This window comes from Anoplophora glabripennis, unplaced genomic scaffold, assembly GCF_000390285.2.
Source record: "Anoplophora glabripennis isolate ALB-LARVAE unplaced genomic scaffold, Agla_2.0 scaffold745, whole genome shotgun sequence".
Classification (NCBI taxonomy): domain Eukaryota; kingdom Metazoa; phylum Arthropoda; class Insecta; order Coleoptera; family Cerambycidae; genus Anoplophora; species Anoplophora glabripennis.
The window spans coordinates 63,995-90,635 of record NW_019416912.1 but is presented as its reverse complement, the minus strand read 5'-3'; the positions used below and the strand labels follow the sequence as shown (position 1 = coordinate 90,635).

At 33.2% G+C, this 26,641-nt stretch overlaps 3 protein-coding genes across 5 annotated transcripts in view; 1 reads left to right on the top strand and 2 right to left on the bottom strand.

The window, feature by feature from the left end:
• Positions 1 to 19,002, bottom strand: part of LOC108913928 — a 60,320-nt gene extending 41,318 nt beyond the window's left edge. Inside the window, exons 1-2 of the mRNA XM_018719581.1 lie at positions 18,917 to 19,002; positions 16,032 to 16,257 (exon numbers count right to left, since the gene is read on the bottom strand). Coding sequence (XP_018575097.1) covers positions 16,032 to 16,247 — 216 coding nt within the window. The 5' untranslated portion in view covers positions 16,248 to 16,257; positions 18,917 to 19,002. The remainder of the gene's footprint in view (positions 1 to 16,031; positions 16,258 to 18,916) is intronic.
• Positions 19,003 to 19,338: 336 nt separating this feature from the next.
• LOC108913933 (protein OPI10 homolog) lies at positions 19,339 to 20,487 on the top strand. The gene is made up of 4 exons (XM_018719587.1): positions 19,339 to 19,460; positions 19,518 to 19,647; positions 19,729 to 19,917; positions 19,967 to 20,487. The coding sequence occupies exons 1-4, from the start codon at positions 19,425 to 19,427 to the stop codon at positions 20,194 to 20,196; spliced, it is 585 nt and encodes a 194-aa protein (XP_018575103.1). The 5' UTR covers positions 19,339 to 19,424; the 3' UTR covers positions 20,197 to 20,487.
• Positions 20,488 to 23,079: 2,592 nt separating this feature from the next.
• LOC108913930 (protein crooked neck) lies at positions 23,080 to 26,493 on the bottom strand. Of its 3 annotated transcripts, none has more exons than XM_018719583.2 (5): positions 26,362 to 26,493; positions 25,966 to 26,304; positions 25,683 to 25,912; positions 24,143 to 25,623; positions 23,080 to 23,270 (listed from the first exon to the last, which is right to left on the bottom strand). In XM_018719583.2, the coding sequence occupies exons 1-4, from the start codon at positions 26,398 to 26,400 to the stop codon at positions 24,144 to 24,146; spliced, it is 2,088 nt and encodes a 695-aa protein (XP_018575099.1). In that variant the 5' UTR covers positions 26,401 to 26,493; the 3' UTR covers positions 23,080 to 23,270; position 24,143. The 3 variants fall into 3 exon arrangements, with proteins under 3 accessions (XP_018575099.1, XP_018575101.1, XP_018575100.1); XM_018719585.2 differs by having other exon boundaries at positions 23,080 to 23,187; XM_018719584.2 differs by lacking the exon at positions 23,080 to 23,270 and having other exon boundaries at positions 24,089 to 25,623.
• Between the last annotated feature and the right edge of the window lie 148 nt (positions 26,494 to 26,641).

Below are 26,641 nucleotides of genomic sequence, written 5' to 3'. Positions count from 1 at the left end.
TCTAATAATTGGTATTTACGTTGTGCATCAAAATGTTAAGTAATATGTATTAAATATTGACAAAATTCTCGGAAATTATTTAAATTTACTGTCAGTGTTTTCAGAAAAATATACACGACAAAAATTGTTAACAAGTGAACCTACGTTCATGTGCGTTCATTTCTAAAGTTTATAAAAATGTTTTAGCACTACAGTGCCATCTATGTGTCAGTCTCAGAACTCAAGTTATTTGGCATGTATACAAAAAAATATGGCAAAAATTGAGGTAAGCTGAAAGGTGTGTAATTTCTAATATCCATCCAACAGATGTCAGATGTCATTCATTCTTAATCCTATTGACACACTATTTTTGTCATGTTTCAAACCGGCACGCGATTCATAAACTTCAGAAATGGACATAGCTCCACAAAGTCTGCAACTAAGAACATTCCATTCAAGCCTATACTCGGGCTGCTCTACTAATATTTTCCCCGTATTGATTGCGACATTATCGTTGGAAATGTCAAGACCTTTAAACTTTTATTACACGCAATAAGTTGCATGGAAGCGGAATTCCTTTTCGAGAACATTAACTACATTGTGTCCTCCTTACAATTTTAATAATTTCTCTGCCAGGTAAGCGGTAAAAGATGAAGAAGAAGACAACAAAAATAAAGAATACTAGTTAACAGCTGATACAAAAAAAAAAACGTATGATAATATGACTATATACATCATTTTAGTTATTAGTAGGCTTAGTGCGGCGTGGAATTTAACAGGACCGTACTCAGGTTACGAATGAAAATATTAATATATTTACAGAAAATATGTCGCAACATAGTACTATTACCAAAAAGTAAGTCTCAGTAGAGGATAAAATACCTAAATAAATTTAAATGACACCACTTACCCGATAAACCTTAGTGTTGAGACACATACACAAGGCGAATACAATTTACAGCTGACGTAAAAAATAAAGGTATCGACGAGTTACCAACTATTACAAGGTTCCGTAAATAACTGAACACTTCAAAACGCGAGTCAGCTGTGAAGGCCACCGACCCTCGCGCCGGCCCTGTTAGACTCTGTACATGCACTAAGCCTACTTATTAGTAAATACACACTTAATGATACGGTAATAAACAACGTAAACTTGAAAGTTACGTATAATAATGAGATAATTATAATGCATCTGCATTACAAACATTTCAATTGTGGGAAAATTATTTTGTTCGAAAGTAAAAGTTACCTTTCGACAAGTTAATACGTATTATTACAGTCACTGGTGAGAATCTGACACGATGTGTAGGAGGTTAAGTATCCTTTTAAGACAAGGACCCTTTCCCACGAATTTACTGAAAATAAAAGCTTTTCGATACACGAATACGATATTTACTTCAAATTAATTCAATCATAACACCATCCGTTCTGCGATGGATATCGAATTATTGTGGGATTATTGTGGTATGTGTTTGGCAATCATATACAGGGTGTTAAAGTACAACGTGTCAAAAATTAATGTTATATATATTTACAAATTGTCACGTTTAATTATATGACGTTTATTTTAGTTTTCAGTTTATCAGTTTAAAAGAAGGTGCTCAGCAAAAAAATTAAAGGAGCAGAGAAATTTCCAAATTCTTTTATTGATTTTTGAAAGGCTGTAACTTCGCGAGTAATGTTCGTATCGAGAAAAAAAAGAAGCATCTTGTAGCTTGAAGATTCTAGTTTTGAAATCTTGAGAATTCATTTAAATTTTTGATTTTTTTTTCTATATTTGGAGTATTTAACGTGAAATTTTGAGGATAACGCAAAATTTGTTTCAAATGAATCATTAATTGGTGTTTAAAGAGCAATAAACCTGCTCCTTTAATTTTTTATAAAACTGACGATTCAGGAAAAGAAAACGGTTAGACCGAACGATATCAAAATTTTCAGTTGTGTACGTATTGAGCTAGAAAAAACTACAAACATTGGTACTTTTCGAATAATTTGCAAAATAGTCGTTAATTTTCCAAAACAGCAGAAAAAGTTTTTTTTTTTGCACTTTTCCAATAATTTAATGTTGAGTATAATTTTTTTTTTCAAACATGTCAAAAGGTCCTTGAAGAGGACTGATTCAGGTTTCTAAAACCCACTTTCCGTTCGCTGTACGATCATTCACGTTTATGAGATATAGATGATAAAAAAAAGGTGTCTTTTCACTCAACAGCCGATATTTCAATGAGAAATACAAATACATAAAACAAATTGAAGTTGATGAATCAGGCTAAATGACCTTTGCATTGATTAAGCCAGAAAAAAAAATTCTGAGTACGTGTAGTTTTGAAAAAAAAAATTGTACAATTTTTGCCATGCATTAGTTCTTTTGATTTATTGATTGTGTCGAGAGTGATGCCCTAAAAAATTTTTCTTCACACGAATTAAGGAAGAGTTGATATGGTTAGAGCCGACTTTTTGTCAGGAGAAAACGATGCTGTTGCAAGAAGACGATATCAGAAGAAAATATTTGTATGATTGATTCAATATTTAAGAGATTACAGGGGCTTTAAACACCAATACGCTAATGTTGCAAGATAACAAACGCAAAAAAAGATTATTTACTTATTTTTGTATATTTCATTTATGATTACTTATTTCTTTACGCCGTTGTTTGAGGTCACACTTTGTCCAGAGAAAATTATGAAACAAAGGTAAAAAAAAAAAATTACAACTTATGTGTTTCTAACAGTATCTCCGTATAAATATGACCTCCTTGAAAGTCACACCCTGTGTTTGTTACAAAATACAAAAACATAATTAATTTCTATTTATATCAAAGTTTTGATGCAAAGAAGCGCCAGACTTGACATTTTGTACCTAAGAACGGATGGGAAACCTACTTGTCTTGAAAGTGATAGAGGATTCTCCTCAAGTACATCAATCAACTCCCAAAAAGGTAAATTTACGACTTTGCCCAAGATTGATTGCCCCTTCACTCACCAAATAACAGTCACATATGGGTCCAAAGGTGAACTTCCATATTCATTTTTCCGCTAGACGTTTTACAACAAAGTAAAACTTTTCCGTCTCCTCAACAATCCACCTAATTCATGAAAAGTAACCTGGGCTACTTATAGAAAACCCTCATATGCACAAGAGGAGCGTCTATTCACTCTTATTTTTAGAATACACAAATATAATTCGTATACGAGCCTTCTTTCAGTCAGAGCCCACTTCACGGGTAATATTAGACCGCGTTAAATAAGCACGTGCTAACGTTTAATTACCGTCAACAAATAAGAGAAGGAAAATATTTAGATGAACACCCCCCTCGGTTAATTTATTTTAGAGGAAACAAAGTCGTACAATAATCGTTTTCGGCAACAGATAAATAGAGTCTAAACCTAATTGTTTTCGAACTTATAGAGAAGTGCATTTTTGTCATATACAAAGTGCAACCAATAAATCACCAAATTATTTGGGGCCTAAAATTTTTAACAAATTACCTTTTGAATTAAGACAAGATAAAGTATATTTTTATCAATTTAAAGTAATGTTAAAATTATATTTAGTGACCAAATGTTTTTATTCCTTGGGTGAATTTTTTGCTTCCTAGATTAAGTTACATTTGTTTTTACTTTAAATATCTGCTGTACGCATAAGTGACTATTATTATACAATTTGTAATTGTCTCAAAACAAAATAAAACATCTAATCTAACACTTTTTTAAACGCTGTTTGATTTGTAGGCCCTTGATCAGGGCCTACAAATACATTTTAATATAAAGCAAATCCTTATAAGGTGCCAAATACGTAAAAACCACTTCAAAATTAAACAATATATCTGAAAGCAGCCTTAGAATATACAGGGTGATTCAGTTATAACGTAATTAATTTTAAGGGAAGATAGCAAAGAATGAGTAGAATACGAAAATGCGATTAAAAAAATTTTTTAAATGCATATGTGCGCTGAAAAATTATTTTCAAATCATGACCCATGCCCTACAAAGGTTCATCGAGAGTGAGTTTTGACTTACAGTATTATTCGGTCATGAACCTAGCTTTTACTGTGTTTTTAATACGTAGTGAACTACAAAGAGTAAACAGATCTTTTCCCTAGATATATGAATGAATAGGCTATTCTTTTTACATTTTAAATATTAACAAGTATGATTTATTTTTTAATAAAAACAAAAATATAAGGATAATAATTATTTTCGAAGGTTATTACATTTTTTAAGATATTCCGAAGTTTCCAGAAGTTTCAGAAATATTTGAAACGCTATTTTGTTGGATTTTGCAGTTTTTGATGTATTTTGAATGTGATTGCCTATTGATGACTATTTTCCTGTATTTCACAGCGGATTTGAAGATTTTCTATGCAGTCTCTAACGTTGATTTTACTCTTGTTTGTACTCTGAACCTGTTTTGATAAATTTTAATGCTTTTTGAAGCCTCTTCCATATACTTTGTCACATTTTATAGAAGTTTTCTGTTTTTGGAGGATTCTAAAGCTGATTCGTGGGCCTTTGACACATTTTGAAGCTGTTTTGATTCATGGTGATACGTCCTGATATTATTATTCAAATTTCATTTAATTTCAAATATTAATCTAATGTAAATAAAATGGGACAAAGGAGGAACTCCAAATGTCATTTCCTTCAAATTGGCTGAAATTGTGGTAAGCTGTTGGTTTTGTGTTACTGATCAAAAGTCTCCACAGTACTTGGGTCCGAAAATAAATTATTTCCTACTTATAGTGATTTGAGTCAGTTTAGCTGATGACGGCATAATAGTATGAGTAAAATATAGCAATAAAAACAGTATCTAACTCTTGTGAAATGTTTATAGAAAGGGGCCCCATCACTTAAAAGATGGGGAAGGAGGGAGAGAATAAACAATCTATAGCAGGGGTCGGCAAGTAATTTTAGGTGGGGTCCGGATACTTTTGAAAATTTTTAACGAGGTCCAGAAAAAAATTCATATTTCTTATTTTTTATTTTAATTAGGACTCAAATTTAATCTGCTTACTAACCATTAAGAACTCAAAACACTCACACAATTGTAAAATACTAGAAAAAATGATAACATTGGCACTTAAACGTAAAAAAAACATTTTTTAAATAATTTATTTGAGTAATTTATACTTTCAAACAATTTTTGGCGGTCCAGTATTTTACCTTCCGCGGTCCGGACCTGGACCGCGGTCCGGACCTGGACCGCGGTCCGCCAGTTGCCGACCCTTGATCTATAGTCTGTTTGGAAATGAAAGAGAGTAATAAAACCCCGAGATAAGAACCGGCCATGGGCGTGGTAATATTACGTTTCAGGTAATTATCGGGTAACACTAATGCTAACAGGTAATGGGTGTACATTAGTATATTTTACTGGATACATCATAGGGCAGGAGCCAGTGTATTGAGACAGATCAATCCAGTCTTAGAGCTGAATATACGAAGACGTGCTAGTGCAGTAGAGTAAAATTCGACTTGTGTTTAGTGGCTATTGTGCCAGTGGATATAATATTGTTTGGGTAAAATGTCGAGCTTATCAGATTACGTACCTGCTAAACGCGTGAAAAGATGTGCGCTGTCTCAGAATGAGAAGATTATTATATTAAATGTGTTTAATCCATTGAAACACCAAAATCCTACCAACAGTGTTGACGACATCGTGGAAAAGTGTTCCAAAATGACAGGAATTGGAAAATCGACTATCTACAGACTTTTAAAGGAAACAAAAAATGAACAAGATACTGTAAATCCCCCAAAATCATCTACAGGAAGGTCAAAAGTCGTTATAGAAGATTTCTTCAAAAATGTCATTCGCAGAAAAGTACACTTATTTTATTTTAAAAAAGAAATACCAACGCTAAACAAAATTTTAAGTGAACTTTCAGAGGACAACGATTTGCCAAAAATCAGTAGAAGCAAATTATGGGCCGTCTTACGAGAGTTGAATTTTTGCTGGGAAAAGCAGAACAGGAAGTCAGTTCTTATCGATAAAGATGAAATTATTTGTTGGCGAGGATCAATTAGAAAATTCCGTGACGAAGGGAGGAATATTTATTATCTAGACGAAAGTTGGGTCAACGAGGGATATACTGTAACAAAAGTATGGCAAGATAAAAATGTAAAAAGTTTTCGACATGCATTTTTGGATGGACTTTCAACAGGATTCAAGGCACCTTCAGGTAAAGGGCGAAGATTAATAGTGACACATATAGGTAGTGCCAGTGGTTTTGTAGATGGCGGTTTACTTTTATTTGAATCTAAAAATACAGGTGACTACCACGAAGACATGAATGCAGATGTTTTCGAAGAGTATTTTACACAGATGTTGGATCTTATTCCTCCGGGGTCTGTAATATTGTCATGGATAATGCCAGTTACAATTCACGGCAGACCGAGCGGACGCCTACGACTGCTTGGAGGAAAGCCGATATAATTCAATGGTTACCCGGAAAAAACATTTCTTTTGAACCAAATATGGTGAAAAAGAAACTTTTGACACTTGTCAATCTTAATAAAGATCAGAAAAAATATGTTATCGATGAAATGGCAACAAATCGCCAAGTAACGGTACTACGGTTACCACCTTATCACTGTGAACTTAACCCAATAGAATTATTCTGGGCGCAGGTAAAAGGAGATGTAGCGCGAAATAATACGACGTTTAAATTAAGTGATGTGAAAATTTTGTTAAAAAATTCCTTGGAACGAGTAACTGCAGATAACTGGCAAAGATGTATACATCATGTAAAAAAAGAAGAGGAGAAAATGTGGGAACTCGATAATTTAATTGACGTTACTGTGGAACCTATCGTTATCAATCTAGGAGACGAAGATAGTTCATCAGAATATTCAGAGGATGAATTTTAATATACCTACTTTTTTATTTTCTTTATTGTACATTTATACAACACTACATTTACTCAAAATAATTTGAATTTTCAAAATATATATATATATATTTGTGTGGAATAAAAGTCTATTCATTAAATTTAAATAAATATTTTGATAATAATATTGAATAATTTTATTTGAATTACTAAAAACCCTCTTAACCCGGTTATGATGCTTAAAGTAGCCTTGTGTTTTGAAATGCTGTTTTTATATTGTTTACTTATAAGAGAAATGGACCGAGAAATTGAAGCGGCATAGACAAAGACGGATTGTCGGGGATTAAATTTTAGCTGCCTGCTACAATTTAGTACAACCCGGTCACACAAAGTTTTTTTAAAAGTACACTTCATCTATACCGATAATACATAATATAAAAATATTGAATATAAGCACCAGTAAATAAGAATGATTGTTGCTTTATCCAATTCACTTATTGATGTGTAGAGATATTACGGCATTTAACTTAGAGATGTATTAATGCAATCTAGATTATATTGTTGCCAACGGCCAATGCGGTCAATTTGGTATTTCGCACATGTCAAAAATGTTAATTAATGTTAATAACTTTAGTAAGCCATTATTTAAGGAAGATCTATCATACAAATATAATGCACATTAGATGCAACTCGATATCAATTCACTTTTAGATCCAAAAAGAGTAAAAGAAGATTCGAAACGTGAAATCCTGAACTTGCGTGATTTTTTCTCCGAAAACTTCAAAAATAACCGTGTGAAAACAAACAACGCACCCATGCCCATGCGGGAATCCATAAAACAACTTCTGTTGGTGCAAGTGACCGAAAACCGAAAATAAATCCGTGCAACATAAGGAATCGCAGCTTTCGACGTTACAGTGTGAAGTGGTTACTTTTTCTGTGGTCTTAAAATAAACATTGCCGCACTTAACGACGGACCAGCCATTCACCAGAAAATAAACACGTTACTGAATTATGACCGCGGGCAGAAACGGGGCCTGCCGCTTCGGACGTTAAACATATGGTTTTTCCACTTCTTTCCTTTTTGCTTTTTTATTTCAAACGCTTTCCACGTGCGACTGGGTCAGTAGGGTCTCCCCGTCGTGGCTGTACCGGGGTCGATGGCGTGTCGACTTCGTGCGGCCTGTATGGCTTCGAGGAATTGTTACGAGTAAATTAAGTTTAAATTTTACGCCGAGCTGAAGAAATCCGTGGAAAGACAGCGGCGGATTCGATTTCGCTTCGCGAGGAAAAAGAGTATCAGAAATATGGAAGATGTAAAAGCAACTTTAAAAAAAAAACGTATATTCTATTATCAGGTCCTGCATTTTTACTTTATTATAAAAGTATTCAGCTAATTCAAACAAATTCAAAATACTATACGGGGTGTTTCTGAAATAAATGCCTTTTTTGAAGAGGTGATGGAGGGTACGAAAACGAGCAACTTTTATTAAGCAACTGATTGTCTAATGCCTCTGTTTTCGAGAAAATTAACCGTACATGTAAACCGACCCTGTGCATCTTGTGCACGTGCGTTGTGTGTTGCAGTATTACTTAGCCGGCGTATAATAGTACATTATACTATAAGGGAGATAAATGCGTTATTTTGGCAGAAATGCAATTTGAAGCCCGAGGGCTACAATGCACCGAGGACAAAATAGCATCTCTCCCGAATGGTATATACTATTTTTTCCACGGTCTCATTAACTTAAAAACACATATTTTGTCATTATGAAGTAAGTAGCACCAGAATTATTGTATTCGGATTTGAGCATTTATTTAGTAGTCGTTGAGTTATTGTCATAACTACAAAATAAACAAACAAAAAGAATTGTCAAATTAAGGTGCTAGTTTGGTTTAGTTTAAAGTTTGTTTAGTGCACAATGAATAATTGTGAGTCGGAAGAGATTGTGGAGGCTGCAAATATTGCAATAAGCAATTTGCTGCCTACGAAGTCAAGATCTTTATACGATATAGCCTACAATCGGTTCAAAAAGTGGTGCGCCGAGAAAAATGTTCAAGTATACAGCGAGAATGTTTTGTTGGCATACTTCAGTGAAAATGCAAAGAATTACAAGTCTTCCACATTATGGGCGCAATATTCTATGGTTAAGTCATGCTTGATAATTTACGACAACATAGATATAAGCAAATTCCCCAAGCTGATCGCATTTTTGAAAAGAACCGGTGACGGATATCAAGCGAAAAAATCGAAAATATTGACAAAGGGTGAAATCGACCGTTTTCTATCAAGTGCAGATGACAAAGAATTCTTAATGATTAAGGTAAGATTACTTTTGTTGTTAGGTATTTCAATTATTAAGTATTTTGATTTTTTATAGGTTGGATTAATTCTGGGGATTGCCGGAGCTTGTCGAACTGATGAACTAGTCAATTTAACTGTAGATGATATTGAGGATGTAGGCTCTTCCTTGATTGTAAAAATTCCAAACACTAAGACAAAGATTCCACGAACCTTTGTGGTTACCGATGTGGGAAATATGCTTGAATTGTTTCGAAAATACCTGTCCCTTCGTCCTCCCCACGTCAAGCATAAGCGCCTTTTTTTGTACTACAAAGCAGGAAAATGTAGTTCGCAGCCAGTTGGCAAGAATACCATGGGAAAAATTCCGAGTGTAGTAGCTTCGTATTTAAAATTACCTGATGCTGCATGTTATACTGGTCACTGCTTACGAAGATCTTCAGCGACATTACTGGCAGATGCTGGTGTGGATATCACGACAATAAAGCGTCATGCTGGTTGGAAATCAACGACAGTCGCTGAGGGTTATGTCGAGAACTCCATTGAAAATAAGACCAAAATTGCTAATCAGGTTTTAGTAGGTACCACTACTAGCGCAATCACAAAAACTGTAAATGTAAGCGAAAGTAATATTCCTTCTAATATTAATTTTGAAAATTGTACAAATGTAACATTTAATTTAAATGTCAATAAATAATTTCAATGTTATTTTTTTTTTGCATGAAAAACGTTCTCCATAATGTAAACTCCCTTGGGAGCATTATACTCCCTTGGGAATAATCGACTACTTCTGTTTTAATTTTGATGTCATAGAAACTGATTTCTACTCCCGACCGTGGAAAAAATGTTTTACAGCCCGTAACTTTTTTATTTCTCGACCAAGAAGGGTGCGGTTCGGTTTGCTGAAATCTTTGGACGACATGCTAGATTAGTTTTTCGATATTTTCAACGGTTAAAAATCTATAAACGGAGCTTTATTAGGTCATGTTTTGTGTCACGTGACTTTTTAAATTGGTGAACAACCCGTAACTTTTTATCTCTCAACCTAGAAGAGTGTGCCGTATGGTTCTTGGTATTTTTTAACAGTTCGATCGTACAAACGTGTAATCAAATGTTAAAGTATTGCAATATAAAATGACATTGATAAATATCCTACTTTTGAACTTGGAACATGACATATTCCGATTTAAAATTTTTAAAATTGGTAATTACGCTATAACTTGGAAACAAATGAAAATCGCATGACATTTGAGTTTTTTCTTATTATTTTGATCCTGTATAAAAATCAACGTTAGTCTATATCACTTATAGACTCGAATACCACTGCATCGATTGAGCTCAAATTTATAGATTATGTATGTTCGATATATTATTGGAAAGGTTTAGATACTAGTTTGAGAATTTTAAATAGGTGGTGCTATGCATTACTACCACAGAACATTGACAATCCCCTTTTCGTGCGTTCGAAAACTATCAAATTTATATGTATACAGGGTGATCGATTAACAATGGAAAATCGAAACCTGAAGATACTACACGTGAAATGGTGACCACTGGCACAAACGTGCCTTATCCGAAAGATGATAGTTTCGGAAATACAAGGTGTTGAAAGTTAAAATTTTAAATCGTTTTTTTGTGATAATTCTGAAAATTTGTAGGTTAGGAACTTGAAAATTTGTGAAACCATAATTTTTTTTAGCGACGAATAAGATGCGTGTTGCAATTTCACCGTTGCTCATAGGGGGGCCACTTACAATCCATTTTACCGAAAATTTAGTTAATATCTTTTTACCCTGTATGTCTAACATGAAACTTGATTAAAAACCTGAAAGAGCAATAATTTTTCCATTAATTATGTATTCTTGTTTCATTTCGGTATCTCGATCCGTTTTCGAGAAAAATCGATTTAACGAACACTATGTTTTGATAATACGAAAAACTACATAAACGCGAAACAAACCAAATGTTTCTTCGTATTATTACAACAATTAACAATAAAACAAATAAAATACGTAATTATGATTTAAAGTAATTGTTCGATGAATCCAACGTTGATACTGATACACTTTACACGTTTTCTGAGAGATCTTCGAGTTTGAAACAACATATTGGGATTGCGTCTGACTTCGTTGGCAGCGATTTGTATTCTTTGACACAACTCTTCACGTGAGCCAATAGATTTTTTATAAACTATATCTTTCATTCGAGACCAAATAGAAAAATCAAGAGGATTGAAGTCCGGACTTCTGGGTGGCCAAGCAACAATGCTTACATGGCCAATCCAGCGATTTGGAAAAACTGCATCTAAATATGCACGCACTGGCCCAGAAAAATGCGGTGGAGCTCCGTCCTGGATGAACCACATGTCTTCTTAAATAACATCAAGCCGTGAAAGAATTTTTGTTGACCACGCTGAAGTCCGGACTTCATTCCTCTTGATTTTTCTATTTGGTCTCGAATGAAAGAATAATCTATTGGTTCGTGTGAAGGGTTACGGCAAAGAATACAAATCGCTGCCAACGAAATCAAACGCAATCCGAATATGTTGTTTCAAACATTTGTTTTATTGTTCATTGTTGTAATAACATGACGAAACACTTGGTTTGTTTCGCTTTTAATTTATCGTATTATCCAAACATAGTGTTCGTTAAATCGATTTTACTCGAAAGTCGATTGAGATACCGAAATGAAACTAGAGTACATAATTGATGGAAAAATTATTGCTCTTTCAGATTTTGAATCGAGTTTCATATTAGACATACAGGGTAAAAAATTATTAACTAAATTTTCGGTAAAATAGGTCGTAAGTGGCGCCCTCTATGAGCAAGGCTGAAATTGCAATACGCATCTTATTCGTCGCTTAAAAACATATAGTTTCACAAATTTTCAAGTTCCTAACCTAAATATTTTCAGAATAATCACAAAAAAAACGATATAAAATTTTAACTTTCAACACCCTGTATTTCCGAAACTATCAACTTTCGGATAAGGCATGTTTGCGCCAATGGTCGCCATTTCGATTTTTCCATTGTTTATAATCGCCCTGTATATGCACCAGATACAAAAATTCTTGAATTTGCAATAATTAGCAAACGGCGAACGAAAGTTGTACTAGACGTACATTTTTTCATTACATATTTAGACATCTATGGAACATTGGTGCACTTAAACACCTTACAGGTATATCCATCGTGCTTTGATTCTTTTTTTTTTTTTTTTTGATGAGGGGTATCAGCCGAATGACAATGTGAATTTTCGTCATCAAAATATTGAGATAATTTCTCTTTGAAAATGGTCTCGAAATACAATCTGAAATAAATCAACGGCTTGGAAACAAAAGTATTTCCTCTCGCCCATAAAAATTTTATTACGATTTAAATAAGCATTAAATCAAATCAAGCAAGTACTAAATTAAACAAAATTGGAACCTTGTGCCGTGGAAAGATAAATAACATTTTTGGCATGCCCATTGGGGCATGATTTATTCTCGATCGGAAGGATTTCGCCTCGAGTGACAATGACTTTTTATAGACAATAAAATATATTTGTTTTTCTGCTATGGTTTGGATTACGTCAGGAAATACAACAGCTACTACATTCTGTCGACGTTTCGTCGATTTTATTGTTGCAACCTTAGGATTTGCGAAAATTTGTTGATCTTTTCTATTTTAAAGATGAAGTCAAACGTATATTACTAAATTTTAAAATGTTATAGCACAGAAATGGGCGAACATTATCTTTTTAGAGTGTTTCTTCTTGATCTCAAAATTAAACATGGGCGATTATTATCTTTTTGGAGTGTTTGTTCTTGATCTCAAAATATTGAGAAATGCCAAACAATCACAACAGAGAAACACAAGAGCCAGAAAAATTTCTAAGTGAGCCAGTTTTTTTAAATGACATTTTTTGAACTGTAAATTTTCAACCCCGCAAAAAGATGTATTGAAAATACCATTAAAGTTGAAATTTTCAACCCCTTTCGATCGAGCGTTTAGATTAAACATATTGGTGTAGTTTCGATAAAATAAAGTCACACCCCAAATAATACCTATTCTACGTTTTTGTAACTGTGAAAAAGCATTTCAAAATCCGGTAAATTTGTGAAATATTTCTGTTCCCTTAATTTTTTCCAGTGGTGTAACAAACTTAATATTAACTCACCCCTTCTGCAAATATATTTATTTAGAATAACCCCTTTTGACAAGGAATCTCCCTTAAATCGTTTTCGCAATATTAAAGAAACACCCCTTATATTTACATAAACTAGAAACGTTGCTCCTAAACCGAAGCTATTATCTTGAATAATCGGTAAGAGTATCGCGAAAAAATCTCGCGAAAAGTAACAGGTGAAAGTGCGAATCATAGAATTTAAGAGTATCATTAAAATATTAATTGAAATTTTCAAACGGATTTCATTTTCAGCTTTTAATTATTTATTACGCAATTCATTTGCTTAAACAAAAGAATTTTAATAACACTGCGAAGTGAATGCAATAAGAAACAATAGATGCATACGTTACTTTTAGAAAATATTCAAATTAAAGGTGAGTGAGTTTATTTAAGATTTACATTTAGTTGAATTAATAGTTTTCAACCTTTGTTTCCGGTACGTTTAGAAAATAAAGCTAAAAACAATGCCTTATGCATAATTATTAGTGTATATCGTTGAATTACTATTAAAAAATCATCCTCCATATACACTAATGCAAACAATTAAAGGGTCAAAAGAATTTCCGAAATTTTTCCGTGATTTTTGACAGACTGTATTTAAGTGAAAAATGGTGGTATCGAGAATTAAAATAAAGCATTTTGAAGCTCTAAGATTCTAGTTTTTAGATCTTTCGGTCAAAAATTTTTAGGAGCTACGGTTATCATGCAATTCTAAGAAATAGAGCGACAAAAAAATTTTGCCAAATTTTTTTATTCTTTTTCCCGAGTTCACGGACTTGGAATTTTTTTTTTCAGCTACGCCGTTGCATGGATCAGATAGCTTGTTTATTCAGCTTTAATGTACTTTTTTTTTTAAATTTCGATACGAATCCTTTGAAATTTCATCTAGATTTAACGAACCGTCTCTTTGTTTCAGTCAAACTTTTGAAAAAAAATAGTCACGATTTTTGAGCTTACACTTCATAATCATGATTAAAATTAAAAATAATTTTTTTTTAAGTAAAAATTTTATTTTTCAAAAAATTTTCGAATTTTTTTTTCAGAAAAAGGGTAGTTTTGAAAAAAACTGTTTTTTAAGTGATTACAAACTGCACAAAAATTAATTACAAAGTCTCAAAAAACGGTATGAATCGGGATCGAAATCTGGTTTGGGTCAAATTTAATTTTAATTTAATTAAAAGCTGATGAACAGAAGCATAGGACAGACAAGCCTAATCGTGCTGGAAACGATTGGATTTTGTTTTCATCAATGTCCGGAAGGTTTTCCAAAAAAAAAAAAAAATCGAAAATTTTTTGAAAATTTTTCGAAAAATAATTTGTTTTAATCAATTTAAAAGTTATTTGCGGTAATGTGAGAAAACCTCAAAATTTTTTTTCCCATTTTAATCATGATTATGAACTGTTTAAGCTCAAAAAATGTGACCCTTTTATTTTTTTCAAAAGTTTTTTCAAAGGATTCTTCTGGGTATATCGAACTGTAAAAGTCATGTTTAACATTAGTCATTTCGTGAATATTTCTAATTTAGCCGTCAATTTTCTAAAAAAACATAAATTACCATTTTTCCTGTTTTTTTTTTTAAATTCGTGTAAAAACCGAAAAAAAAAAAATCCGAAAAGTTGCGGCAGCATGTTACAGGAAATTTATTACAGTTTTCGAAACTGCTTTTCAATTCTCTGTACGAGCATTTGCCGCCGAGATATCGATGATTGAAGACAAAAGGATCCCTTTCCATTAAAAGTCCGATATTTCGATGAATAATGGCCGTATCGAAATTTTAAAAAAAGGAAATTAAAGCTGAATAAACAAGCTATGTGCTCCATGCAATGGCTTAGCTGAAAAATTTTTTTCCAAATCCGTGATCTCGGAAAAAAAATTGCAAAATATTTTTGTCGCTCTATTTCTTAGAATTGCATGATAACCGTAGCTCCTAAAAATTTTCGACTGAAAAATCTAAAAACTAGAATCTTAGAGCTTCAAAATGCTTTGTTTTAATTCTCGATACGACCATTTTTCACTTAAATACAGTCTGTCAAAAATCTCGGAAAAATTTCGGAAATTTTTTTGACCCTTTAATTGTTTGGTTCAGTGTATTGAATACACTTGGAAAAATTTCAAAACCCGCATTAACAATTCCAAATACCACACCTAACAGTCTGATAGGTTGCTTATATTGATTTTTCCACTCAAACCACATGATTTGACATCATCTGACCGTTTGTAAAATAAAGTTGTTTAAAGACAAAAGAACAAGTATATTTTTATGTGCGGTTGAAAAATAATTTGCAAAACGCATCACTTACAAATTTAACCTTAAAATTATTCAGTGTTCGCATCTTCGACGGTCCCATAGACAATAAAGCCTTCCTTATTATATGCAAATCAGGACTTACACGGTGGTTATTGATCTCGAACGATTACGTGACTTCCTGCGATTGATAGAAATCTTCGCGACATTAAAATTCCCAACGTCAAAGGCTAAACAGCGAATGTAATTTTAAAAAAGCAATGTTCTTTCGATGCGTAACACGCTTTATAACGGCACAGAATGTGTGGTAGGTGGATACCAAATGATACTAAATGTACAACACTATCGAATTAGAACCCATTTCTTGTCAGGTGTTGCAAGAAGGCGATATCAGATGGAAATACGCTGGATGGGATTCAGAGGGTGAGGAACTCAGATTTCCGCTCATCTGAATTTGCTGGTTTACATAATTATGCCGAGTGACGTATCATTAGCACCTAAACTGACTTACCTCGTGCGGCGGTGGTCGCGGAAACGATATCTGGGGCGGCGATCGGGGTCTGGGGATCCTGGAGAAGACGCCCGGCGGGGGAGGCGGCGGCGGTGCCGACGGGTCTCCTTGCAAGAGGGGCCTGGCGAGCTGCTGGACGCGCTGGGCCTTCCGCCTCAGGTCGCGAACCTCAGCCAGCAAGGCCTCATACTGCGACACCGGCAAAGACATCACCATACGCTACGTTCTAGAAAATGGAAGGATTGTATTTATTACCGATTTATTTAATTATACAGACACACAAAAAAAAGATCCCAACCCAAGAGACCCATTTCCGAAGGAATTGGATGCGCTGAACACGATCTTGGAGTCAAAATTCATAGTTTCCCGGTGAATTTCAGAGAAAAATGAAATTTTTGGGTCAAAACTGGCCCAAATATGAGTAAAATCTGATTTTTTCCTAATTTTGTGCAAATATATCATTTTCGGAATATTTTGAGGCGCTGAACAATAGTAAAATTTACTTATGACCTCGATATTTCTCAAAAAAATCCAAAATTAGTGCGTTTTTATATACCTGACAATTAATTTACACTAATTTTGGATTTTCTGAGAAATATCGAGGTACATTTCACTAATGGTACTATATTAAGCGCTTCAAAATACTACAAAATGATATATTTGGACATTTAGGAAAACTTCAGTTTTAACCCATATTTGGGCGTTTTCACCCAAAAATTCACTTTTCTCCGAAATTCATCGGGAAATCATGAATTTTGACAACAATCAAATTCCTTCGGAAATGATATGTGAACTTTTTTTTGTATCCCTGTGCTGGTGTGTTTGTAACTTTTTTAGATATTGCTACATAGAGAAATAACGTGGCAAACAACTTTACCTGTATTTCTTTATTTCCGGATGAAATCACTCATAATTAAAAAAAAATGTAAAACTAAAACGTATTTGGCGGACAATTGCGTTGTACTAGACCTTACGCCATCTCTTAATAGGAAGCTCAACTACAATATCATACCACTGCCCCTTTATTTCGTAATAAAGGGATAGATTTGAATTACTTAAAAAAGAAGTTTTCTGTAATAACATACTCATAGTTTAGTACAAGGGCGTTAGATTCGATATATATTTTTTTAAATCAAATAAAAATTTACGTTATTAAAGAAATTGCTTATACAGTTAACTTTCACTGCAGAATAGTACTCAATGATGAAACACTACACATTTTTTTTACGCAAACATCCCATTATTTAGCGAAATATACAGGGTCATTCCCATAAAACCCCTGGAGCTCTTCGATAACGTCGAAATGAAACTGAACCGTTTTTTAAAAATTGTTTAAAATTTTATCAATTTACTACATTCTAGAGATAAAGACATTGAAATCTTTCATACGACTCATCTACATTATTTTTTATTTAAGTATACAAGATGTAAATAAAATCAGAGTAAATTTTAAAGGCCATCGAAAATAAATTAATAAAAAAAATTCACATAGAAATTTGTTTTTTATGATACGGTATGCAAAATGAATAAATACTACAGTTCGCATCAAAATAGTTTGAACGCATTAAAAATGTCAAGATTATCATTCAATACATTATATGAAAGTTATTTACGAAAATAAATCAAGATTATTATATTCAGTGTCCAATAAACATGAGAATCTACAGACAACTAACTACACTTTGCTTCGAGCATTTATATGACATAGACAGAGATAACATTTAGAATTAATTTTACTATTTAGAACTTTTTCATACGTCTTAAAATACATATTTAATAAACAAGCCAAACAACTTTCAGACTTGTAGTTTTTCAAAAAAAAAAAATTAATATTATTTAATAAAATCTCAATTCTTCATTATAATAATTTCCTTCATTTTTACAATTTTCCTATATAAATTTACTGGAGCAATGTATTTTCTAATCATTTGCAACTTATTTAAGTAATCTATATCCAACCGTATATTTAACAGTATATAAAGTTATCTATATGTATTCAAATTGATTTATATGTATTTATCAGGAATTTAATTTCATTTAATCATGGTACGTCAATTTTTATGAAGGGATGTCAATATATTTTTAACTTTTCTTTAAATTTGTGAACGAATTCTTGGAAGTAAAAAATAGTTTAATTGAAAGTACAAATTAAGACAAGGTCACAGTTTAAACAATCGTATATAATAGTAACTTTTGAAAATCCGGATATAAATAAGCTTATATTATATGCAGTTTAGTGGAGGAAAAACTTATCTCGAACTTGCAAACGTTTGTTAAAAAAAATAATGTGGAGGTAGACACAATGAAAATTACTATCTTCAAGCCTATGAAAAAACCCGTACCTACTGATCTTCAATGCTGATAATGCAGCCTTATAGGAATAATAAGTACTTAGAAAACGTAGAATTTATTGGAGCATAGAACAGATTCCGGGTAATGTTTCTATGTAGGTATAGAAAAAATGCCATATAAATAATATAAAATATATTTGGTGACAATAAGTCCATCAAATTAACTATTAAATAAAAATTGAATATACTTAGGTATATATTTAAGAAAATACCAAATATATAGCAGAGGGTAACTATCGATTTTGAATGGATATCCCTGGGGGTGTGACAACAAATAAATTTATAGCCCAACTCCGTCCAATTCGACAAACTATAAAGGAATTATAAATAACTTCAGTCCACTGCGATAATAATGACTAACGCAGACTTGTTCACTTGTTCGTCTTCAAGCTTTTTTATTTATTTTTTTTTATTAAAACAATGTTCAGTGAGCGTGAAGTATAAAAATGATAAAATATACACATGCATAACGATTTCAGTTTATATTTAAAGTTAGTAAATTAAACCGGGTATAAAATATGGAGCAAAACTTACCATGGTTGTTTAGAAGAAATCCTCAAACTGCAGTAATTACTTTAAAAATCATAAAAAAGCCGAGGAAAAACCATCCACAACAAACATGGCTCGACACGGAATTGTTACTAAAGAAACTAGAACTAGGAACTTTTTGCGTTACAACTGTTGCAATATTTTACAGACGTACGTTCGGAGAAGTTCTAAAAAGCACTAGCAACTATGACAACTTGCTCTATCCTTCTTTACTTGACCTCTGATTGGTTGACAATATTTTTTTCACGAATACGCTGTAGCTTAAAAAGACAGCTGTAGTTTTAAATTAGTAATTTTAATTTTAATTTAACAACATCCTGCAGAAGATATTATTTCTTTGTTAGATTTTTACATTTATAATGTTGGTTGCATTTGCTTCGTATACGTATACATAACCTCAATTTTTTTCTTCGATTACGTTCTAGAATAGTGAGGTGTTTACTGTTTGTTGTTAATATTCATATAGTTATACCGAAGCTAATCAGAAATTATAATGGCTATGTTTGGAGTTATAGTGTCAGGCCGGTTGGTAAGTAACACATTTAGCGTACTTTTAAGTGTTTAATTTATAATTGCAATATTTTAGGTGCAAACAGAATTCCAGCAAATAAGTCCCATACAATGTGTTACAACTATCAATGATGCGGATAATATTAATCACATAGTTGTATTTTTAACGGGAGCTGTACCATTTCCTGAGGGCACTGGCGGGCAAGGTAAGTCGAACAGCTCACTTAAAAATGATGAATATCATAGTCGTTTTTAATTGCAGCTGGCTGCCAATAATCTTTATGTAGTATATTTCAGTTGGCCTGATCCAAATGCACCTCCAAATTGGCAGTTGTTGGGATACATTTCGAATCAAAAGCCATCGGCTATATTTAAAGTGTCTTCTCTTAAGAAATTAGAGGAGATGGGAGATTACACAAACATGATGTTTGGGCAAAGCCATATAGTCCACAATGCCCAACTAGGTATCGCGATAGGTAAGATCTTTTTGTGTTTCTATAAATGTTATATGTACATTTTTTTTAGAACCATTAATAAATCTTCAGGAAGTTCCACAGCAGAACAACGTAGAATCTAATTTAACGTTTGCCCAGAAAATGCTGGAGAGCTTTATGAATTACATTTTAAGTTATACTATAACGCAAGCTAATATGGTCCGGGACCCAACGGCAACTTATGTGCCGTTGTCTACGGTTCAGAACTGGTACACAAACTTTGAGCGGAGATTGCGGCAGAATCCAAACTTCTGGAAGTAACGACTTTATAGTCTTATGTTTAACTATTTTAAGGACTATCTTTAATTTCGCCAACGTTATTCAATGAAAAAGTTCATTTGTAAAATTAACTATTTTCATACAAAAATTACATAATTACCGCATTTTACCTCTGAACGGATTTTAAGCTTACGTTTTTCTTACTGAGTTGCTACAGTCAGTAGTACTGCAAGGTTCGCTATTCTATTGTATAAATTGTTTATCGTAGTTAAACGATTCTTATGGGATCAATGATATTATTTATTATTTTAAATATATCATTTTTAATTACTATGTTATTGTATTATTTATATTTTTTACTAATAGAGATTTGCATAAAAAAAAGTACATCCGAGTTTATTTATTTTTAAGACCCTACAGATTTTAATTTACATTAAAAAAAATAATTATTAAAAAACTTAAATATTAAATACAGGGTGTCGTGCTTAAGTATGATACAAGCCTGTAACTTCTTTGTTTTTTGGCTGATTTCAAAAATTATAACTGGCATTGCTGTTTTTATTAATGCAATTCACGACCAATTTGGACGTGTTTTCTTGACATCAAAACAGCTGATTGGCATTAGCGATTTTTTTTCCAAAAAACATTACGTATTCTCATTCAGCATCCCTTAAAACGTCTTACTACCAAGTTTCATCAAATTTGATACATCTTCAGGCGAAAAATAAACATAATGAATTATTTTTTAAAGTAACTTTATCGGCATGTCAAAAGTCCAATAATTAATAATAAAAGGTAGTTGAAAATATGATAATTGAATTTTCTAAGTTGCGAGACATCGATTTAAAAAAAAATCATGGAAATTGGTCCATTAGAAGCTGAGATAATTGAAATTTTTCCGAGCGTCGCAGTTTTGTACTCGAGAATTCAGATCGGAGTAGCAGTGTGTTTGCTCCCCCCCTCACCACTGATACCTTATTAATTTCACGCGGTCTTGAATATCTTTGAGCGACATTTTAAATGGGACGCCCGTGATTGCAAATTTTGAACATTTATATCTGGAAAGTACTCGGAATGACAAACCTATTAGTTCAAAAAACAGCTCTTATACCCGTATAGTTTTGCTGTAAATAAGGGTTAACTGTAACAGGTTATAACTCCGAAAATAATGGGTGGATCATAAGGTTTTTTTTTTAAATCCTCGTCTTTCCGTGTATTTTCAAACCATATTTTAAAGTAAAACAAAATATGAAAAAAACATTAAATTATTGCAATTGTTTATAAGCGTGAAAATTGGGAAAATGTTTAAACAATCACCACGGCTCACCTAATCGTCCGATTTGAATTTTTCAGAAAGCATTTTAAAGCTTGAGAGCTCTTCTTTTTGTGGTGAAATTTTCAAGTACTCAAAGGCTTTAGATTTTTAGAAATTTGATTTTGAAATGTTTTTAATTAAAAAAAAAATTAAACAATTATGTAAAAACTATAGAAACGAATTGGATGAAATTTGGTGTGATGATTTTATACACTAAGAAGTTTAATTGGGAAATGTAAGAAGATCCTAGGTATTAAAAAAATTCACAAATTAACTAGCATTTTTTGCAATTTTTTAAATGATTTTTCTGATTTTTGCAACAACAATAATCATTTTATCGAATTGCAACTAACTATCTTGTTCAAAATTTAATTACAAAACTTTTTTCCTCTTCCATTTTTGTCTAAAACGAATAATTGCTAAGTTGTCGACGAGAAATCCAAGAAAAAAAATGAATTTTTCAGCTATTTTTTTTATACTTTTTTGCAATAACAATTATGCCCACGTTTTTTTATGTACATAGAAAAACTATCATTTCTGATGTTATTTAGAAGCCGTTTAAGCAAAAATCTCCGATCATATGCGTTTTACCCAACCCGAAACAGATACCGCCTGGACTATGGATTTTAGTGAAATAAAATTATTTTTTGGTAGGTTTAAAAAAGCGATTGACTAATGATTTATTAAGTATTAACCAATATTTTACTAATAATTGTAAATAAAACTAATTTAGGTATGTTTTAAAATAACTATTTTTGCTATTTTATAAAATAATACTAATAGTAATTTGATAGATTCAAAGTATGTCTAAATAATTTCAAGTTTTTTATAAAAATAACTTACTATTTTGTTAAAGCACTGTGTATAGTTTGTGAATTTCAGTGTTGATCAGCTCTGACACTCACACTGAAATACATAACATCAATCCGCTTGAGGTGATATGGCAATGGGGAGTTAGGCGGGCAAAAAACAAAGAGCCAACGTCAATTCGGAAAAATAAGAAGCCAAGAACTTCCCAAATGGGTATGCCCTCGTGGTAGTTTGAGGTTACAGTAGTCTTTCTAGCGGAGGAGTATGAAAATTACTTTTTTATTTAAAAAGGAATTTGTTTTCACAACAAAATTTGAGAAAATGAACTTATGAAATTTTCTAAAGATCAAAGGTAGACTACGTATAAATATCACCTCACAATCAAAGTTACACTCTGATAAATATTTGTGCTTAAAGTTATCGTTTTTGAGACAGAGGGTGTTGAAGTTTTCAAAGTTCAATGAATATTGTTTCTAAATATCTTTTAGACAAAATAAAGATTTTTGTGTGCACATGCAGTGTTGTAAAAAGACTGAAAATTAAATTTTTGAGAATTTTCTTCCAGTACAAATGAAAATAAAAGAATAAACAAGCAAAATGAGAAGGACCTATGAATGTAAGTTCTTCTTGGTATAATTGCTATAAAATTAAGAAACGCGAGATATTTAATATTTTTTGTAAATGTCACATATTTCCCAATATTTACAAAGGCAGGGTAGGATCCAGAGATGGACGTTAGGGGGGGGGGGGGGACGTTTAGGCAAGAAAACTGAGACATTTTTAAACAGAAAAATTTTAATCTTTATTCTGTTCGATCTTTGATTTGGTCACTTCAAAGAGGGAATTTTAGACGGTTTTATAATATTGTGGAGTATGGAGCTCTTGGAGTTTATTTTTATGGTTGGTTCCTTGTTCATTTGTTAAAAAAAAAATTTTCGGACCATTTGGGGTGGGGAGCGATCGCCCCCCATGCCCCCCCTTGGATCCGCTCCTACGCAAAAGCAATATTTAAGTAGTTAATAAAGTGCGGTGTGCTGTTTGTAAAGTGTGAAATTTGAGAAAATTAAGATAAAACGTTTCCTTTTCTATGAAAAAATTATTCTTCAAAAATCATGAATCACCGGAAGAAATTTTTTTTTTTGCAAATACAATTTACTCTTGTGGAAACCTTTTACCATTTTAGCACAAATCAGCAATTTGTGAAGTCGATACGCTTTAAATAAATGTAGAATTTATACAGGGTTATCCAAAAGTCCCGGTACGGCAGAAAAACTTTTGGATAAAAATGTTTCACACAAAAGTGTAGATTTGACCTTGACTTTGACCCTCAAGGTCATTTGAAGGTCAAGTTAAGTTTTTTAAATGGGAATGCCTATTTTTTATTGGGGATTTGGAAAGAGCAGGAAATTTTACATCCAAAGATCGTCTTGACCATAACTTTGACAATGGAGAATGCATTTTGGGAAAAAAATGTTTCAGACAAAAGTGTAAGGATTTAACCTCTTTCCAAATCCGTAATAAAAAATAGGGGTTCCTATTTAAAAAACTTAACTTGACCTTCAAATTAATTTGAAGGTCAAAGTCAAGGTCAAATCCAAGGTCACCATCAGATATCCAGGAAAAAATCCTTACACTTTTGTCTGAAACATATTTTCACAGAATGCTTTCTACGAAAGTTTTTCTGCCGTACCGGGACTTTTGGATAACCTTGTATAATTAATTTTACAAGATGTTTTGAAAACGGTCTGTAACATTTTCCGTTAAAACAATTTCTGTTTTCAAGGTGACAAAAAGTCAAAAAGCTTTAAAATCAGTATTACCACTTTAATATAAAAAAAATATATGAAATGAATTAAAACGTACATTAACTTTCCCTGATTTCCTCTTCATTGTTATCATTACCGTCGCCAGTATCCCCCTCAATAACTTCATTCTCCATAGTAGGTTCGTCCACAACTTTCTTCTTCCAGTTCTTAGCGGCAGCGAGCAGTTTGAGGTTCGGCCTGCTAGCCTCGTCTTCGGGAAAGATATAATCAAAGACTTCTTCCCATCCCTGCTCTATCCCATCCTCATCGATGACCTTCTGTCGTTTCTTGATCCTCCTCGGCATTTTACCGTTAACTTTCTCCTTATTCGCTTCGTCTCCGTGAGCGTTTTCGAACTCCTTCCAGTTTTCTAACAATAAAACTCTGGCTTCTTTCTCGGCGGAACTCTTCAAACTCTCGTTTGCCCTCTCGAATACCCTTCTGGAGAGTTTGACGTTCATGTCGTCTTCCATTTGGTTATTCAACTCGAACTTTGCGTAGGAGAGCCAAACTTTAACGTGCGACGTCCTTTCTAGTAGTCTCTCGTACAACTGCCGTGCGTTATCAGGTTCGTCTTGGGCTATCTCGAAGTCGATGTAGGCCTTCCAAAGCAGTTCGGGCATATCCAGTCTCGGTTGGTTTATGGCCAGTTCGTATATAGCCCTAGCTCTGTCTGCATCACCCAGTAGCGTTTCTAATTCCGCGAACTTCATCCACGTCACGCAATTTTCCGGTCCGAATTCTAAGAACTTCTCGTATAGCCGCCGACACCTGTCGAACTCTCGAAGTTGTATTTCTAGGTCTATGTAGCCTCGGAAAAGTTTGTCCCTCGGACACATCCCTATGGACATACCGAGTATCTTCCTGGCGGCGGTCAAATTCTTTTGTCGGATTTCATACTGCGCAAACAGGAGCCATATTTTCGAAAAAGTGAACGCCTTGTGCGGCAATAATTCCAAACAAGCTTTGTACACTTGTCTCGTACGTTCGTAATCGTTTGCTTCTAATTCTTCGAACAGCGCGTAGTTTATCCACAAATAGATATATCTACGCCAGTACTGCTTGTTTTTCGTTGGCGGTATGTTAGCTATTGCCCTTTCATACGTTTCCCTTGTAACTTCGACATCTCCTTCGCCCTCCACTAGTCTGATATAATCAAACCAAGCATCGTAGTTCGTAGGATTTTGCGCTATCTCCTGCTCGTATTGAAATTTGCGTTTCGATACTATCACCTCCTCTATGCCGCTCCTGTCGCCGTATTTTTTCTCGTGTATTGTGTAGGCTTTGTAAAGTTCTTTGGTTTGATCTTTCGGGATGTGATCCAAGGCGTATTTGTATATCACCCTTGCTCTGTCGTGTTCCTTCTGATTTTCCTCAAACTTGGCGAACGCGATATACAGTTTTTCATCCAAATGATCATCACCATAAAACTGTACCGCACGTTCGTATATTTGACGAGCAGAATGGATGAAACCATGATTTTCTTCAAATCGGGCGTATTTTATCCAGTGTTTCACTTCCGGATGTGTTATAACAAATCTAAGCAAAAATATTTATATTATCATCTGTGGACTTGTTTCATCTGTGCACTTGTTTACCTTTCGTATATTAGCCTGGCTCGGTCAATTTCCTTATATCTTAGTTCAAAATTGATATACGTTTGCCAAGCTTGTTCGTCTGGTTGCCATTCCATCCAACGTTCAAAAACTGCCCGAGCCCCTGGTATATTTTCCAGCATTTCTTCCATGTAAGTATATTTGTACCAAAACTGATTTACTCTAGGTAAAATAGTAACGGCTCTGTCCCATAGATTTCTGGCGTGATTAACCTACAACCCAAAATTTTAAACTGACGGAACGTAACGATGAATATACTACCTACCTGTCTATTTCTCATTTCCATTTCTGTATATTTCAGCCAAATTGTAATATTTCTGTGATCGACGTCTAGGGCTCTCTCCCAAATAGACCTTGCCCGTTGTATTTCCTTCTGCGATTCTTCCCATTGTGCGTATTTTATCCAGTTAGAAATGACAGTACGATTTTTTCTTATGTTGTCTTCAAATTGTTTACGTCTTCTTAACTGATAGTCAGCTAGTTCGGCTGGATCCGAAATTTTTTGCTTTGGAGGAGGAGGTAAGATTTCCAAATCTCTTTCTTTAGCTTCTCTTAGAAGTTGTTCGGCAGTGATTTGGATTTCTGCCGGAGCTTTATTTTTCACCTAAAATTTTAGATTTAAAAAACTTGGTATTCATATATCTAATTATTAAGACTTTACCTTTGCCACTTTGGGCATCTTTTGATGTTTCGTGTCCATTATTTCTTAACTTTTAGGTTTCAAAATATAGAAAATACAACAAAATACGTTGTCTTGTATCAGGATACAAAAGATAGAGGTTATGGTTATATTATATTTTTGTTCTGTTCTAAGGTTTTCTGGTGGTTTTCTGAAAGAAAATTGTTAGATCAACTGTACACAGATGGGGATAGTTCTTTTGTAACGTATGTAGTTCTAAAGTATCGATTCTACAAGTGCGGAATGAAAAGGTGTATCCATT

Coding starts and splice junctions, on each gene's coding strand:
- LOC108913930 (XM_018719583.2), bottom strand. CDS start 26,400: ATGGACACGAAACATCAAAAGATGCCCAAAGTGGCAAAG. Junction 26,305..26,361: donor AGATGCCCAAAGTGGCAAAG/GTAAAGTCTTAA, acceptor CTAAAATTTTAG/GTGAAAAATAAAGCTCCGGC. Junction 25,913..25,965: donor TGGAAATGAGAAATAGACAG/GTAGGTAGTATA, acceptor TTTGGGTTGTAG/GTTAATCACGCCAGAAATCT.
- LOC108913933 (XM_018719587.1), top strand. CDS start 19,425: ATGGCTATGTTTGGAGTTATAGTGTCAGGCCGGTTG. Junction 19,648..19,728: donor TGAGGGCACTGGCGGGCAAG/GTAAGTCGAACA, acceptor ATCTTTATGTAG/TATATTTCAGTTGGCCTGAT. Junction 19,918..19,966: donor CCAACTAGGTATCGCGATAG/GTAAGATCTTTT, acceptor CATTTTTTTTAG/AACCATTAATAAATCTTCAG.